Genomic DNA, 16,982 nt, shown 5'->3' with positions numbered 1-16,982 from the left:
TCCGTCACATGAACAAACTATATCGTAATACGGTTATCATAGCGAGAATAATTTTTTTTTAATTGTCTCATATAATTCTGTAGTCTTTTCTTTTGTTGGGTGAGTTCTCCTTCATATATGTTTCCAGCTGTGGGTGTACAAATGGGTATTTTTGTGTTTGTTTTGTAGGTTTGTTTCTGACTATGGGCCTGAGGGCTATGACTGTGTGTGTCAGCACCGTCTGCTTCAGGCGCTGCAGCGGCTCAGTGTTGGACCGGAGTACACCCGCACATACCCACCCTGTCTGCTAGAGTGGACTGCCAACCGCAAGAGAGCTCACACAGTCCTGCACATACACTGCTTTGATGGTGAGAACACACACACACACACATACAGGCACACACACACGCTTTGAGGAAGTGGTCACACACTGGTAAAAGCAGCAAGTTTGTGACCAAAAGATCCTTGATTTGAATCTGTGGATTACTTGGAAAATGTGGGCCATGGTGACGCGAACAAGTTAAATCATCTCCCTTTCCAGCACATTTACAGTCTGAGTGCCCTCGAGCAAGGCACTGAACTCCCCCATCTGCTTTCTTGTCAGCTGTACCAGACTGTAAATGCACTTGAAAGCTTCCTGGTGTGAGTGCATGCTTGCTTGTAACTTTCCGCTGCCCTGCAACTCCTCCCTGAGGCTGCTGATGTAAATATAAATGTGTCATTAGCCAACTTGCATGGTTAAGAAATATACACTGCTTTGATGGTGAAAGAATCTGAGAGAAAATTAATTTTGCATTTGCATGTGCTTCATTTTTCATTGTGTTTATCTGAAGGAGATATATATATAAAATCTCCCTATCTTACGAGCACGCCTTGTCGTAAGATTTATTTGACTCTTTTGCGAAGATAGTCGCGTTGCAGCTTGTTATTTTAAACTCATGCAAGGTTATAAACACCAGACCAGCAGAATGTGTGCAAGATTTAGAATATTAGACTGTTTTATATAAGGGAATCCTGTTTATTTGCCTTCTTGGCTCTGATTGTCTCCTCTGAACAAACTTCACCTGTCTGTTTTTTCTTCACCTGAGCCCAGTCAGTGTGTGTACTGCTTAGCACAGAAGAGCTGTCTGTCTCCCTCTCATTTCCTCCTCTCATCCAGCTAATCTGTCCTCTGGTCTTTTGGCAAGCCAACTGAGGATTAGACAACACCTGATACTCCCTGGCTCACTGTCTCTGTGTGTGTGTCTGTGTGTACGTGTGTGTGTGTGTGTGTGTGTGTGTGTGTGTGTGTGTGCGTGGCTGAGGGAGCAAGGGAGCATGTCACTTGCCAATTTTTTGACATACAGTTGAAGAATTATCTAATAGACTGAACAACTTGGCCTTTGATGCATACCACAAATAAAACACCTCTCGGCTTTTCACGGTTGTCCATCTGGGTTCTCTGTTGAATGCTTTGTGTTTGTCAGGTGCTCTTTGAGTGTTTTACATCCACAGTGTTGTTCTCCATCCTTCAGGTGTGTCCTTCCTGTGTCCGCTGCACTCCTGGACGACAGGAGAGGACCTGGCTAAAGACATCTTACAACACAGGTGTCAGATGAAAACTAGAGTTTGACTGATACGTGTTTTTTTTTTTTTTAAAGGACCTTACCAATGATTTTGCATGTTTTGCCTAATGTCTACAAAATGGATACACTTATGTTTTTGCTAATCTTTTCCCAAAGCAAGAAATTGTATTTTAGAACTTTTATCCAGCCTTAAGAGCCCATTAATTCCACAACAATATGCAAATGAACTTTGAGAGACCAGAAGCACTGTTGTGTTTTGATGATTTGAAATTGAGAGTGAAATGAGTGAAATGGTCCGTCCACTACAAAATAATCCCTGTGGAAATGTTTACTTTACACAATGAATCATCATCTCTGTGGTTTATGAACCACCAATGAAACATTCCTATTTGAAAATTGAGGGATTGTTGTGAAATCCTTTGTACGTGATTTACAAAATAGTTTGTTGCCATGTAACACATGGGTAAGTTGTAGTAAAAGGGACAAACATTCGTAATCACTGGCATCACTGGACCTTTAAGGTTGATTCCAGTAAGACAGATTCCAACAGCCAATAATTTGTGCCAATACTCAAGTTTTATTTGTCCCATACATCGCCATACTCCTCATACAACATGCAGTGAAATGCTTTTTCTGGAGGATTTTCAGGCTAGGAGTATTATACAGATACAAAAATGTACAAGATAAAAATACATCCAATATAAACACTAAAGCAGTGAAAGATATAGAGCAATATAAAGATACAGTATGTTGCAAACAAGAAAGCTATATACAAAAACGCAGAGTGCAGACAAACATGTAAACCAAAAACAGCAGTGTGCATGAGTAGAGAGAGAGAGAGAGAGAGACTGTATATGTGTGTGTGTGTGTGTGTGTGTGTGTGTGTGTGTGTGTCATATTGCCGGGGGGTAGAATCTCTTTTGGAGTCTTTCTGTCTGAGGTGTTTTCCTGACCTCAGTAGCCTAAATAGTCACAGGGGTGTTGGCACAGGCGGCGGGAGTCTCTGGAGATCCTGAGGGCCTTAGTCCTTTGCTGCCCGGTATAGACGTCCAGGAAGTGAAGCTCTCAGGCTCTGCAAGATGCACCACCCACTGTAGGGATTTGCAGTCCTGGGCAGGGCAGCTCCCATACCAGGCAGTGATGCTCCAAGTCAGGATACTGTCGATGGCTCTGGGGCAGAAAGTCTTAAGGATTTGAGGCAGGACCCTGAACTTCTTGAACTCCCTGAGGTAGTAAAGCTGTTGTCTACCCTTGCCAGTAAGGAAGTTGGTGTGTGCCGTCCACGTAAGGTCCTCTGGGATGTGGACCCCGAGGTACTGATCTTGAGGGGGGGCGGAGCTCCTCTGCCATATCCTCCTAAAGTCCAAAACCATGTCCTTACTCTTGCTGATGTTCAGGGATAGGCAGTTCATCATCTTTGGTGATCAGACCCACCACAACCGTGTCATCAGCAAACATGACCACGGAGTTGGAGCCATAGGTATATAGAGAATATAGCAAAGGGCTCAGGAGTATGAGGGTGTATATGGGTGTTTGAGATAGTGCCACCCACCGTCACCGTCTGTGGTCTCCCAGTCTCCTGGACCCAGATACAGATGCAGGTGCTGAGACCCTGATCTCGGAGCTCAGCAGACAGCTGGTGCTGAAAGCTGAGCTGGAGTGTGTGAACAGCAGGCTCATACAGCTCCCACACCTGCTGTCCAGGTGCGATATTGTGGTCAACTTTTTAAATGGTCAAATTTTTAAAGTGAGTGGGGACAGTTGACTGTGTTCAGGGGTCGTCGAACAGGCTTGTAAAATTGCTATGTAAAAACCAGAATTATCCGTTGACTACATCTCTTTTTAATGAAATATTTTAAAAACAAGATGAACGGAGGGAATACTGTGAAGGCAAAATAAAATCATCAGGGAGACACTGTCTGCGAGAGAAAATATAGACACACCAATATCTGATATTCAAAAGAATTCAGTAGATATTGACCCAGAATATGAAATGATAAATTGGTCTAACCCTGCACTAAATAAAAATTGATTGTGTCACAAGAACAAAGTGGAAAATTGGACTGATGTAATTGTTACAGCATGTGTGTGTGTGTGTGTGTGTGTGTGTGCAGGGGTGTGGTGGAGGGTCGTCTGGGCTGGTCGGTGCTGCTGAAGGAGCCGGCGCAGTGGGTGGAGCTGGAGGGCTCAGACTATGTGCTGGACCTGATGTCTGACCTCGAGCTTCCTGCCGACTTCCCCAAACACAGCAGCTACTTCATCATCTCTGCACAGGAGCCGAGCAGAGTGCGGGCCAACGCCAGCATGTACGACACACACACACACCGACACTTGTAAACCTTTAAATACAGTCCCGCTCCTTGAGATTCTTAGCGTTTGTGATTAAGATGTAATTGTAAATTTAAGTTGAGGTGAAGAGGCAGAGGTAACTTCAGTGTGTCTTCTTGTCCTGTAGAAGCTTGTTGGGTAGTGGGTTCGACGCGAATGAAGATGTCATGTCTTCCATCATACCGGGCAACGAAGGATTCTCCAGTCAAGGCATGCATGCGCGCACACACACACACACACACACACACACATACACACACAGTTACACAATGTTTTTTGCATCAGTTGGATCATTAACTTCTTTTCTCCTCTTGTTTTGTCTCCTCTCCTCATTTCTTCTTTTCTCCTCTCTTCTCTTCTCTTCTCTTCTTCTCTTCTTCTCTTGCAGATTTGGAGCCTCAACGAGGAATGGATCGCTATCTTGATAGCCTGTTTGACCCTGTCCTCTCCGACGGAACTGGAGTACGTTACAATGCAAAGACACACACTCACACACAGCAGATATTTGGGGCAGCGGTTGACTCGTGGTGCAAAGGCCTGAACACATGATCGAGCTGGTTACTGTGCCATGAGAAATAAATAGACCTTGTCTGTCTGATAAAGTCTGTGTTTTGAGTGTCAAATGGACTGAACTGAACCCCCTCATGTTTTTCTGTTTGTTCCACATGTAGCCAAGCACTGTTAGCTATTTGTGAACTCCTTAGTTTTATGTATAGTATTATCAGTATTAGATGTTATAACATTGAGTTATATTGAATTATGTCAACCATGTAAGACTGATAAATAATTACAGGCAACAAATATACTATCAGTTCCCACTATTCAGTTCGCACAACGGAGAACTTTTTCATTATTTATAAGCACTGCCAAGGATGTTGTTTTCACCCATGTTATTACAGCCTGTTTTGGTTGTCTGTAAACACAGGATACCTCAAAAACTTGCATAGAGATTTTGGTGAAATCTGGTGAACAGATCGCCCTTGGAATAAGGAGCAATTGATTACATTTTGGCGGTAACGTGGAATTTCTGCCATTACATAATAATTTTGTTTTTTGGTTGTAACTATGAAACAAAATGAGACAGTGACTTGATTCGGAAACCTGTACTTAGGGGATGCTGCTGAGTTAAGAAATCAGTTTCACTAACAGTTTCACTTAAATTAACAATATTCATGGGTGTAAAAGCAAGTTGACGAAATATTGGCGTAAATGTGAGTTATGCGAGCGCCTTCTCGTTGCAAAAGTTGTTCTCGCTGTGATACCTTATTGATACTAATGAGAGTGAGCCATGCCAGATCTGTCAGTGTTTGATCAGGACAGTGATGCAACGATGCGAGCAGTGCAGGATCTATCAGTATTCAGTTAGGACGGTGATGTAGTGAACGTTAGCCATGCTATCGGATGTGGCTGACAGGCATTAGCATGTATCAGATGTGTTCTACAGACCTCTCCCGCCCAGCAACCTATTACGTTACCCAGTTACCGTAACTGTCACAGCCACTAGATCACCACGGTGATTTCCCGCCCCGGCAACGCAGGGATCTGCTTACGAGGAACTGACACTCTGGCAAATGAAGGGCTTACTATTTAATGAGACATGGCCTACATTGCTAACACACACAACCACACACAACCACACACACACACAACCACACACACACACACACACACAAACACACAAACACACACTTGTGGATTTGTGGGTCAGTGGCGGATTTCTATTGGACGGACCTGCACACTTGGCAGGGGATTCCTCTGATTTGATAAGTGAAACAGTGTGTTGATTACACACACATCGTCACATTATTATATGTCTCTCCCTCCCTCTTTAACACTCACAAACACATTCACTGTCTCACAAATCAGAGCACAAATGCCGCGATTAACCGTCTGTGTCTTTGTTTACGTGCTCATGCTGTGACATGATTACAACAGTTAGCTTTGTCTCTCCACTTGTCTCTCTCGCAGGAAGCCGATAATGCCGCAGCGCTGTCCAGCAGGATTCGAGGGGGCGGGGGGGTTGGAGGGGGATGGAGGGGTGGGCAGTCGGAGCAGAGCCCCTCCTCCCCACCACCTCCACCTGGAGGTCAGTTACACACACACCTGTGACCCCACACACACTCACACACCTGGAGCATTCACATTCCAGGAATACTTCTTCGTCTCCATAAATCATGTAGTCAGTGCAGCGAAATACATACACAGTGTTTTACAGTTTATATGTATGTGTGTGTGTGTGTGTGTGTGTGTGTGTGTGCATATGCCGACAGCTGTGCGAGTCCTGCCTGTGGGAGGAGTGATGTCACCTCCTGTTGCTGCAGTGGCACCTGTCACACCAAGTGCGTGTTGCGTGTGAACACAAACATGAGGATAATTATATCATTTTCCATGTTTCGGTCACTCTTGTCATCTGTTTCCGTCTCTGCCCTCCCTCTCTTCCCCCAGATGCCCAGGAGACAGTGATGGCCCAGCAGCAACAGGCTATAATAAACCAGCAGGCCATCATCATGGTAAGCCCTGCATGATGTGTGGATGTGTACGTCTGTTTATTTGCATAATCTTTTTTTTTTTTTTTTTTGACTGAATGCCTGGTTTGTTTTCCTCAGGCGCAGCAGATGACCATGCAAGCCATGGCCATAGTCAGCAGCCCAGTGACGAGCCCCCCCACCTCCCCGATCACCAGCCCTCCTATGAGCCCGCTGCTCCCCCACCCTCCCCCCAGCCCATACGCCCCCGCTAGCCCCTACGCCGCCATGCCGCTCAGTCCTTACGCTAATATTCCACCGAGTCCCTATGCTAACATACCTCCTAGCCCCTATGCTTCAGCAGACATACCGCCTAGCCCCTACCCCCCCACCACCCCACAGGCACAGCCACCCCAGCAGCCTCAGACTCATCCTGCAGCCCAGCCCCAGTCCCAGCCACAGCCTCAGGCCTCTCGCCCACACCCCAACCCTCAGGTTCAGCCCAGTTCCACCAAAGCCAATAAAACCACAGCAGAACAGCCCAAAGCAAACCCAACTCCCCAGGTCAGTTACTGTGAGAGATTTAAAGTGACAATCCAAGACATTTTCATATGAATAAATGATTTGCTATGCTGTACCGCCGACTGATATCAAAGAATAGCGGTTCGACCTATAGGCTCCCAAGTTCATGAAAGCTTTAATGTTTGCTGTTTTTAACACAGCGGAGAGGGTAGCAGTTTTGTGGGGGAAGATGCGATGTGCACAGGAAGAGATGTATTTTACTTATTCATGGAAGCAGCAACAGCATTTTGTATGGAGTAAACAGAAGAGGCACTGGGCAGGAGTCACTTAGGGGAGGTAAAGTGAGTGTTTCCGAGCCAAAAACAAAGTCAAGGTACTGAGGAGAGATGCAGATGTGGTTCCTAGACTGTTGCTCTTTTTTATTTGGCATTACAGCTTATGCTATACATTGCTGATAGGTTTATTAACTACATTGTGAAACTTAATTGCTATATTGGACCAAGCAGCACTGTCTTTGTCAGTATAACGTTTGAGTATTTGCAGTGAAAATATAACAGTAATCTTATTATTTTGTGGGACCTATTTTTAGTGTAAGTACTACTGTCGCTGTAGACATGGTCACTTTTTGGAAGAGGGAATGACATGCGTCTCTCTGTCAGATACGGAGTATTGTCGCTTCACCGGGCTTGTTTGTTTGGCAGGTTTGGCAGCTGCTGTCATGCCAGCGATATACACTACTGTGCAGGAGAGTTGCAGTAGTGCTGTTATGAAGTGATTACCGCGAAGTGCCGTCCAAAACACATCAGCAGTGACTGTTTATCAGCAGTGGATGTCACCAAAACAGAAAGCGGAAATCTCACTTTATCATGGCTCTTTAATTTGCTACTGCCTCTGACAAAAAATGTACAGAATTCATACAACACAATGTGCTATTGTCTTGTTTTATTCATCTTTTTTTTTGTCTCTGTCAGAAGAGACAAAACAGAACAGAAAAAAAAATCCTAGGTGTATACTCTTAAGTCCTGTCTGTGTGGCTGTGTGGTGTCCCCAGGCTCAGTCAGGTAAAGGCAGCATTCCTCGGAGGAAGGCTCCAGGCGTCCCCATAAACAAGGACCAACCAGCCAGGAAGTTTGGTAAGAGAGCACAGAGAGAGACAGAGATGGAGTGATTGAGAGAGAGAGAGAGAGAGAGAGAGAGAGAGAGAGGTGTGTGTGTGTGTGTGTGTGTGTGTGTGTGTGTGTATCTGTCTGTCTGTCTCCAGTGTACTGATTGTCATTGTGGCTGATAGAGAGGGAGAGAGAGAGAGAGAGATAGAAAAAAAAATTGAATTTGGCTTTTTATTTATCAGCTCTGTGTTTTGGTGTGTGTGTGTGTGTGTGTGTGTGGGTGGGTGTGTGTGGTGTGTGTCTGTTTTAGCTCCCGTGGTGACGAGTCCCCCACCCCCTGCTGGAGAGGTGGTGAAGTCATCGGCTCGGACTCCAGAGCACATGGTTCCCAGCCAAGACATTAAAGGTTGTTCATTTTAAAAGCTGAAAAATGAAAACAAGACCCAACTGTAAAACCATGCATTTTGCGACATATTAAAGACCAATTCATTTGGTATATTCTTGCTTTTCTTGATTTCTGCAGGTAGTGGTAGAGTTTGCATTCTAAATAGTGGAAGAAGATTTGTCTCTTGTAGTGTGATCAATTCTTACATTGTTGATATTATTTTAAAGAAATCATCAGGCAGTACGACTCTCCACCTCCACCCCCGGACCCACTGCCACCTGGCAAGAGGTGAGGTCCACAAACACACACACACACACACACACACACATACATACACACCGTACACTGGCACAGTAGGCTGCAGTAGGCTACTAAGGAAGCACACACTTTATAGTTGTAATGGAAAAATCCTGCTGTTTAAATTGTATGAATCCTCACAGGAGACCAGACGGGAAGTTTAAGAAGAAGCAGACCCCTCGTGATGAAGCTTTACAGATCCTCAAACCGCAGATGGACAACCCTCCCGCTCCACAGGTCCACACACGTGCACACAAAAAACAGATGTTGCAATACCTGTACATGAATGCCAGAATACACAGTCACATGAACATGTGTGATGTACAGTAGACGTCCAAGGTCTACAAACAGTAATAACCTCTGAGTAGCGGCTGCAGTCATGCATTGTAAGCAAATATTTCTGTGTCTCTACAGCCCAAACGTCCTGTTTCCCCCTCTGCATCTGCAATAAAAGACGCAGGGTTTAAACCCACAAAGACTACCAAGAAAAAAGCACCTGAACGACCTCTCCCCATACCTCCACCAGGTACTCAGATACACTCATACATAAATTAAAAAACATACAAACTTGTTATCTTATCCCCGAAATCTGTTATCTTATTTGCGAAACTCTCGCAAATCTAAGGTTAAGGTTCGGGTTAGGGCAGAGTAAAGCGCTGCTGTTCTGAATCAAGTGCGCACATTTGAGAGTTTCACAAATCTAGGGTTGCCATTTAGACACGACCCCCCTGCAAAGAAGAGGGAGCTCCCTACCACTGTGATGACCCCTGCCCCACCCTGCCAGCCTGTCTGCTGCCTACCTGTCCTTCAGACACCTGGTTGGGGGGGCAAGAGGTCATCAGTGCCAGGCTTGAAAACAGGCTATACCCCCGGTTTATTGTGGGAACCCTCTCCATCTGAGCGTTTGGGGTTTGGTTTGGCATCATGTTTGGTTTATTCCGTACAATGTCTTGCAACAGACACACTGTCACACATGCATCACTGACACGACTGACTACACTGACTTTTCCACATCCCACATGGTTTTCTTTTCTTTATTATAGTCATTAATAAATTTAGTTGTTTCTCTTGCATTTGTTGTCGGCCTCCCCTCCTTTGTCGTTGCTTGTCGAGCCGGGCTATGACCCCTCTGACTGGTCCTTTGACTACGTCACTGTTTTCCCCACATTCAGCTAAAGGTGGCTCCATTCACACCAGTCAACCAAGTCAGCAGCCACTGTTCTATCCAACAATCGCAGTGTCACCTGAATACTTCTATATGCGGCATGACTGTGTGTTGTGTCTGAAGTCTGATGTGTAAAGGGTGAAGAAGAAAGGAGGCGGGACAGTCCCTTGGGGGCCCCTGTACTGCAGACCGCCACATTTGACATTCAGCCCCGTAGAACTCTCATACTGTTGTCTGCCAGTTGAGTAGTCCACAATCCAGTTCACCAAGGGGTCATCCACCTGCACAGTCCATAGCTCGTCTCCCAGCAGTAAGGGCTGTATGGTGTTAAACACATCAGAGAAATTAAAAAAAAACATGAGCATCACAGTGCTGTCACCCAATGATGACAATGAAAACATTTTAATGAAAAATTACATATTATATTTTGCCATTCCTTAAAAGATTGTCCTGTCCTGTAGCCAGGTTCCAGGTTCGATCCCAATAGCCTAATATCCTTACTTTCAGCCAGAGTGTCCTAGAGACTGATTTATACATAATGTAATGTTTTTATCTGTATCTGATGTAGTTTCCCGCGAGCTCCCAGTAGAGACAGAGACCATCCAGACGCAGCTTCATCAGAGCAGCAATGAAGAGCACTATACCTACACCAATGTTCCCTGGAGGCTGTACCTGAGGAAGGAGGTACACACACACACACACACACACATTCGCTGCCGTACCACCAGACTACAGAGCAGCTTCTTCCCTCAGGCTGTGAGACTACTAAATGCACCATCTGCACTCCTCCATGTTTAATAATTTTATTTTTTATACAATCAATTAATCAGTCAAGAGGGAACCACGTTTTAATTTCATTATACAACCTGTTGTATAATGACCAATAAACTTCCTTGTATCCTTGTATACACATACACATACACACACACATACACATAAGGCCTCTGGTTCACCTAGGATGTGACTGTAGCGGGTGTAATGAATGATTTTCTCTAACAGGTTTTCTATCCGAAAGACAGCTTCAACCATCCTCTGGTGCTTGACCTCATTTTCAAGCAGGTACATTCTTAAGAAACATATGAACAAATACAAATATAAGTGGATAGGACACGAAAAAACACCAGAACAACAGATAAACAGATCATAAACAATAAACAATGATGAACAACAGAAAAATCTCTCTTCTCTTCTCCTCTTCAGATAGTGAATGATACTCTGTCGGAGGAATGTGTTCGCATCACTCGGGATGAAAGGCAGAAAATGAAAGCACTTTTTGGTAGGCCACCTATCTGTTGTTTTTCTCGGCTTCACGGCAACATCTTATCCTGCTCTTCAAACTCAGTATTTTTACATTTATGAGTGCATGTGTCTATTTTTTGTGAATGACAGCTAAACACGGGGTTGAGCAGAATATGGACCCAGTGGAGGAGCATGTGAAGAAAACTATTGTCACAGCAGCGAGGGAAACCTGGGAAATATACTTCTCCCGTCTGTTCCCTGCCTCGGTGAGGGTGTTGACAGCTCACTTTCCTCCTCTCCTGCGCTGCTGCTTTCTGCAGTGTTATTTTGGTGTTACATTAACCCCGAAAGCCCTTGAGCCCAGCATTGGACTGAAAAAAAATCTGTTTATTTGTTTTTCAAAAATATGCAAAAACATCTTCTTGGGCCTGTGGAGATGCAATTTGTTTGTTGGAAGGAGGAGATTCTTGTCTTAAAAAAGATAAAGAAAAATTAAAAATATTAAAAATACATACTACTGCTGCTGCTGCCACTACTATTACTACTACTCCTACTACTACTACGACTGCTACTTCTTAGAGGACAAAAGTGAGAGAAGTAAAACAAAAGTTAAACAAAATAAATATATACAAAAATAATTTTTCGTCAGTAAGCACAGGCTGTCACGATTTTGTAATTTTGTAATACTTTTATTTACTTTAATTTAATTTACTTTTATTTATTTATTTTATTTTGAAAGACATAAAAGGAATTTTGTTCAGGTTTCTGAGGGTTTATATAAACCCCTCATCCAATGTAGTTCACTGCAATTAATATTATTACCATTACTGAAGTGCGTTATTTGTGTAATTTTCCATGTATCAAACGTGTGTGCATGGTGTGCTCGTGTGTGTGTGTGTGTGTGTAGGGCAGTGTCGGAACAGGAGTGCAGGTGCTGTCAGTGTCTCACAGCGGCATTAAGCTGTTGAAGACGGTAAAGAGCAGCGCTGCGGCTCCAGACTACTTCAGAGTCCTGCGACCTTACACGTATGTATAGTTCTCTCTCTCTGTGTTTGCCAGACTTAGTTCCAGTAGTATTTGCAAGTATGTCTTAGCGGTTGTTTTTAATCCTGCTTAGACTCCCAGATGGATTCGGTGTACTGCCTTGGGATAACCCAGATAGGGTCGAGTAATTTGTCAATCCCAGATAAGAACACTAAATTGACTTCCAAGCACTTCTCTGCGATAAGATAAACTTACATTTGCTTATTTCTCTCTCTCTCTCTGTCACACTTCAGAAATGCTACAAATGATTTGTCTGCTGTATGCTATTTCGTCCTGGTCGGGGTTTAAACACATGCACATCTAGGTTTATGTGTGCTTCCATAGTTGTGCGTATATTCCCCCCGCTGTGCTTTTTTAGTTATGCAGATATCCTGTTTGTGACCATCCCATCTGAGAACATGCTGGAGTTCAATCTGACCAATGAGAAACTGATCCTGTTCTCAGCCAAGGCACCGCAAGTCAAACATCTCATAGACACCTTCATCACTGAGATCAAAAAGGTACAATCATACAGTATTTCTTGCCGGGATTATCAAATTAAACATGTCACACTGTTAAAAAGGCAGCTATTGGTGAGGTTCCTGGCTCTTGGCCCACTTGATTGGCATATTTTCCTTATTCCTGTAGTAAACTATACAAAGTGTAGATATGATGTCATTTCAAAACATTTACAGTGCAGCTGCAATGGAATTTAACACATTAATAGTCATTGCCAGTCTTGTCCATGCAATCCTGCTGACCTTCTCTGGACACTGTCAAATTGCATTCTTGCAAGTGTAGGAAATCACTAAGTGAAATAGAAGTAGATGAGGCAGATGAAAAAGGGTACACCAGAACAATACATTAAAACATTTCATCATAAAATAACTCCTAGCGTGCGTTGAAGCTCTACATATTGAGTCAACATATTGAGGATGTACAACATAATCGTGTGTGTTAGGATTTGTTTTTACCTGTAAGTTTGTCGTCCCCTCTTCCCAGGACTCAGACTATGTGATTGCAGAGCGTAACTTTGTGACCGATGACCGCTCATTGCTCAATTTCCACAAAGGTGACATCATCAGGCTGCAAGTTATGGATGGGCTGGAAAAGGGTGAGACACCACTGCGCTGCAGCAGCAGATGACATTTAAGGCCAAACTGTTCCATCTTACTGGCTGAATATTTCATCGTGTGTGTGTGTCTGTGTGTGTGTCTGTGTGTGTGTGTCTGTGTGTGTGTGTCTGTGTGTGTCTGTGTGTGTGTGTGTGTGTGTCTGTGTGTGTGTGTATTGGCATGTTGTCTACAGGGCATAGCTATGGCTGTGTGGTGAGGAAGAAGGTTGTGTACCTGGAGGAAATGAAGAGAGACACTCAAGATTTTGGTAAGTGTCTCTAAAATTCGGTTACCGCTGTCTAAATCAGTGATCCCCACAGTTTTAAAACAAAGCAATGCCAACTCAGGACCTGTCACGGGCTGCAAATGCAGACTGATGATCTGATAACAAACAAACAGATAAATAAATTGAGAACATCTGAAAAAACAACAACATGATGACAATTTTGTATGGTAAATATATTTTTCCCGTGTTATAATCATCTTGCAACCACGCAGAAATGTGCCGTGAACCCCTGGAGGGTCCTGACCCCCAGTTTTAGAACCACTGATCTGTTCAATGGCACTTGATCTTACCTAATCTTATCAATAACAGTACCATCAGTCAATGAGGTAATTAAGGAATTATCAAATATATGTGATATGTTTTGTTTATTCGGATTAAGTCAGCTTCAGGTAATGTGTATTTTACACAGAGGTGTATGTTGAAATGAACCACATCTCTAGAGACAGACCAGCATACAGACACATAATATCTAGAGAGATTTGTGTGTCTGTGTGTGTGTGTGTGACAGTGTGTGGGCGCATCCAGTTTGTGTGCCCATGTGTGAATTATCTATAATTGTTAGGTTAACGTTAAGAGCGGGGTTATCTGTGCAGAAGTGATTGCAGGAGGAAAGTGGGATCTTGTAAATGATAGGGGAACGGATGCAGATAAGGATAATATTTGTTTAAATAAATCATCCACTGCCAGCTGCTGAGCTGCTGCCGCAGGCACGTAGTGAACAGCAGGGAGGGAGGAGGTGAGGGTGAGCAAGATTTAGGGACACAGTGCACCTAGGGGAACACTCTGATACCTTTGTAGACTTGTGTGTGTATGTGTGTGTTTTTGTGCTGCTTTATGTTTTCCCTCTATCCTGTGTGTGTTTGTGTGTCAGGGTGGAAGTTTGGGGCTGTATCTGGCCGTTCTGGTGCGTTCCCGACGGAGTGTGTGCGTCCTGTGGCTCCTCCTGACTTCCTCACCCTGCCGCTGGACCGCAGGGCCGAGCCTCGAGGAGGAGCGGGGCAGTTTGCTGTGTCATCTGCCGTTGCTGTTGCCGTAGCATCAACTATGGCTGCACATGAGATAGATCAAACTCTGGAGGTATGCAAGCTCTCTCTCTCTCTCTCTCTCTCTCTCTCTCTCTCCCTAATTGAGCAGTGTGTGACATTGTTTCTGCTGTCCACCTTTGCGTTTCAGAAAGTTTCAATTGATGGTTTTGATGGTGATGCCGATATGGATGAGACTCTTCTGCAGGATACTAAATACGACATGGTGGAGTTTGCCAGGAAATACTTCAGACAGGGAACAAGTGGGAAGGGGTAAGACGGCTGGGTGCATACAGACAAAAACATACCCAGAGAGACACAAAAACGAAGATGAGCATGTCAGCTTCATCTTGTGATTCCTTCCTCAGAGACTCACTGAAGAGCAGGAGCAAGAACAGAGACGCCAGGGAACCCACTGAGATGATCAAATTCTCCAAGGTGCTGTCCTTTTGCAGAGTTTCACTGTAATAACCCAGATCAGCAGTTTTCAAAGCGAGGTCCAGGGTCCCTCGGGGGGTCGTTGAGCTTTCAAGAGGTCCTCAGCAAAACGAGGAACAGTTTAATTTTACTATGCTTTAATTCAGTGTTAACTGTGAAGTACAAAAAACTGTATGAATGATCTTTGTAATTACGTTTTGATGTCATCACTATGAGTCAATTTGTTAAAATATCTTTCCACATCAGGTTTCCTATAGGGTAAAAACAAATGTGGTGGGGGACTGCGACTTAATGAATGTTAACGTGAGGGCTGAAAAAAATAGTCCCTCGGTTGAAAGCAGACACAATTTTATGTCCTTTTTCTGAAGTAGCCCATTGTTTACATGATGCCTGTTTGCCATGTGATTTTTTCCTGTTTGCAGACCCCTCTGTCTGAGTCTCTGATAGAGTTTACTGACCCAACCATGAACCGAGTGGCAGCTGATCTCTTCTTAGGTAGGCTCTCGCCTTCTCCTGTGCCGCATCTTATTACATCTGGGCTGTGATTAATGCATTCTCAGGTGTAAAGGAGCTTGTTTTCATATCAAAGTGTAAATATCCTTCAAAGCAAACCGGGTTTATATTTACTCTCATCAGAAATCAGTTCAACCCAGAAAGAAAATGCTCTTTCATCTTTCACTTAACATCAGTTGGAGCTACATGGCATAGTGCTGACCTGACAAATTGTGTGTGTGTGTGTGTTTTTCTATGTGTAATTTATTCAGCGGTGATGCGCTTCATGGGTGACCATCCCTTAAGGGGACTTACAGAACAGGAAGTGGTCAGCACTTTCCTCAAGGTAAGCACACACACACACACGCACCTACACACACACACGCATACACACACACACTGTTATGTTAGGCTGCTGTTTACTCTTCAATAGTTTATAAATGTGTGTGTGTGTGTGTGTGTGTGTGTGTGTGTGTGTGTGTGTGTGTGTGTGTGTCTCCTCAGCTCGTAGGAGAGTTTAGCCTGATGAGGGATGAGGCTTACTGCCAGGTCATCAAACAGCTTACTGCTAACACCAGCTCCAAGACGTAAGTCTGCTTGCTGAAAATTACAACATGCACACGTCACACCACTCTCTTCACCTTAATGTCAAACCCATAACCCAAAGTGTGTGTCTGCTTCCTGCTATTCTGCAGTGATAGCTGCCAACGTGGCTGGAGGCTGCTCTATATCCTGACTGCTTTCCATCGCTCCTCTGAGGTCCTGAAGCCCTTCCTGCTGAAATTCCTGCAGCAGGCCCATCGCAGCGCTGGAGTAGCATTTCAGGGTAAGAAAACACACACTACCGCCATATATCTGATGTGCACAGTAACAGACAGTAATGTTTTGTCAAAATTGGCAGGCATTGCTAAAGCATGCGAGCAGAACCTGAAGAAGACGTTCCAATATGGCGGCCGTGTCGTCCCTCCCAACAGCATGGAACTGAAGGCCATGGTGGTCAGTACCGCACACACTGCAGCCTGTTCTGAGTTTTCGCTGGGAAATCAGGCACTGTCCCATTTATCCACTATCTGTGTGTGTGTGTGCTTCCTCAGGTGGGACGGAGTTCCAAGCGCCAGCTGTTTCTCTTCCCTGGAGGCATTGAGCGTCACCTGAAGATCAAGACATGCTCTGTAAGTGTTCAGCCACCAAGTGTGTTGATATTCCCCAGAGCAGGTGTCTATGAGGAGGTGACTGATGTGAGGTGTGTGTGTGTGTGTGTGTGTGCTGATATTATTCTGCTTTTCAGGTTGCTCTGGAGGTGATTGAGGAGCTGTGTTATGAGATGGGCTTGCATAGACTGGAGGCAATGGATGAATACACAATTTTTTTAGTCACCAATAGAGGTAACACAAGCATTTGCATATGGACACATACTCTCTTTCTCTCACTCTCGCTCTCTCACACACACACCCACACACACATTGGTGCATATTAGTGCAGGAAGGCAATCTTCTACTCACTGTCTGTGGAGGAGTTACAGTCACAGATCACGTATCAGAGGCTTCTCTGGTTT

The 16,982-nt window shown here is 44.4% G+C and overlaps 1 protein-coding gene across 1 annotated transcript in view; it reads left to right on the top strand.

Moving 5' to 3' along the window:
* Window positions 1-16,982, top strand: part of myo15ab (myosin XVAb) — a 46,858-nt gene that overhangs the window by 26,992 nt on the left and 2,884 nt on the right. The window contains exons 37-68 of the mRNA XM_030056065.1: window positions 169-347; window positions 1,494-1,566; window positions 3,659-3,850; window positions 4,000-4,082; window positions 4,261-4,334; window positions 5,841-5,958; window positions 6,143-6,211; window positions 6,318-6,382; window positions 6,479-6,842; window positions 7,921-7,992; window positions 8,276-8,371; window positions 8,578-8,638; window positions 8,791-8,884; window positions 9,062-9,173; window positions 10,381-10,496; window positions 10,812-10,871; window positions 11,013-11,088; window positions 11,202-11,317; window positions 11,959-12,077; window positions 12,454-12,595; window positions 13,077-13,188; window positions 13,383-13,457; window positions 14,347-14,552; window positions 14,649-14,770; window positions 14,866-14,935; window positions 15,358-15,430; window positions 15,700-15,773; window positions 15,932-16,014; window positions 16,123-16,253; window positions 16,329-16,423; window positions 16,522-16,599; window positions 16,716-16,812. Of these exons, the coding sequence (XP_029911925.1) occupies window positions 169-347; window positions 1,494-1,566; window positions 3,659-3,850; window positions 4,000-4,082; window positions 4,261-4,334; window positions 5,841-5,958; window positions 6,143-6,211; window positions 6,318-6,382; window positions 6,479-6,842; window positions 7,921-7,992; window positions 8,276-8,371; window positions 8,578-8,638; window positions 8,791-8,884; window positions 9,062-9,173; window positions 10,381-10,496; window positions 10,812-10,871; window positions 11,013-11,088; window positions 11,202-11,317; window positions 11,959-12,077; window positions 12,454-12,595; window positions 13,077-13,188; window positions 13,383-13,457; window positions 14,347-14,552; window positions 14,649-14,770; window positions 14,866-14,935; window positions 15,358-15,430; window positions 15,700-15,773; window positions 15,932-16,014; window positions 16,123-16,253; window positions 16,329-16,423; window positions 16,522-16,599; window positions 16,716-16,812 (3,497 nt within the window). The remainder of the gene's footprint in view (window positions 1-168; window positions 348-1,493; window positions 1,567-3,658; window positions 3,851-3,999; window positions 4,083-4,260; window positions 4,335-5,840; window positions 5,959-6,142; window positions 6,212-6,317; window positions 6,383-6,478; window positions 6,843-7,920; window positions 7,993-8,275; window positions 8,372-8,577; window positions 8,639-8,790; window positions 8,885-9,061; window positions 9,174-10,380; window positions 10,497-10,811; window positions 10,872-11,012; window positions 11,089-11,201; window positions 11,318-11,958; window positions 12,078-12,453; window positions 12,596-13,076; window positions 13,189-13,382; window positions 13,458-14,346; window positions 14,553-14,648; window positions 14,771-14,865; window positions 14,936-15,357; window positions 15,431-15,699; window positions 15,774-15,931; window positions 16,015-16,122; window positions 16,254-16,328; window positions 16,424-16,521; window positions 16,600-16,715; window positions 16,813-16,982) is intronic.

This window comes from Myripristis murdjan, chromosome 1 (assembly GCF_902150065.1).
Source record: "Myripristis murdjan chromosome 1, fMyrMur1.1, whole genome shotgun sequence".
Classification (NCBI taxonomy): domain Eukaryota; kingdom Metazoa; phylum Chordata; class Actinopteri; order Holocentriformes; family Holocentridae; genus Myripristis; species Myripristis murdjan.
This window is presented reverse-complemented; position numbering and strand designations above follow the sequence as displayed.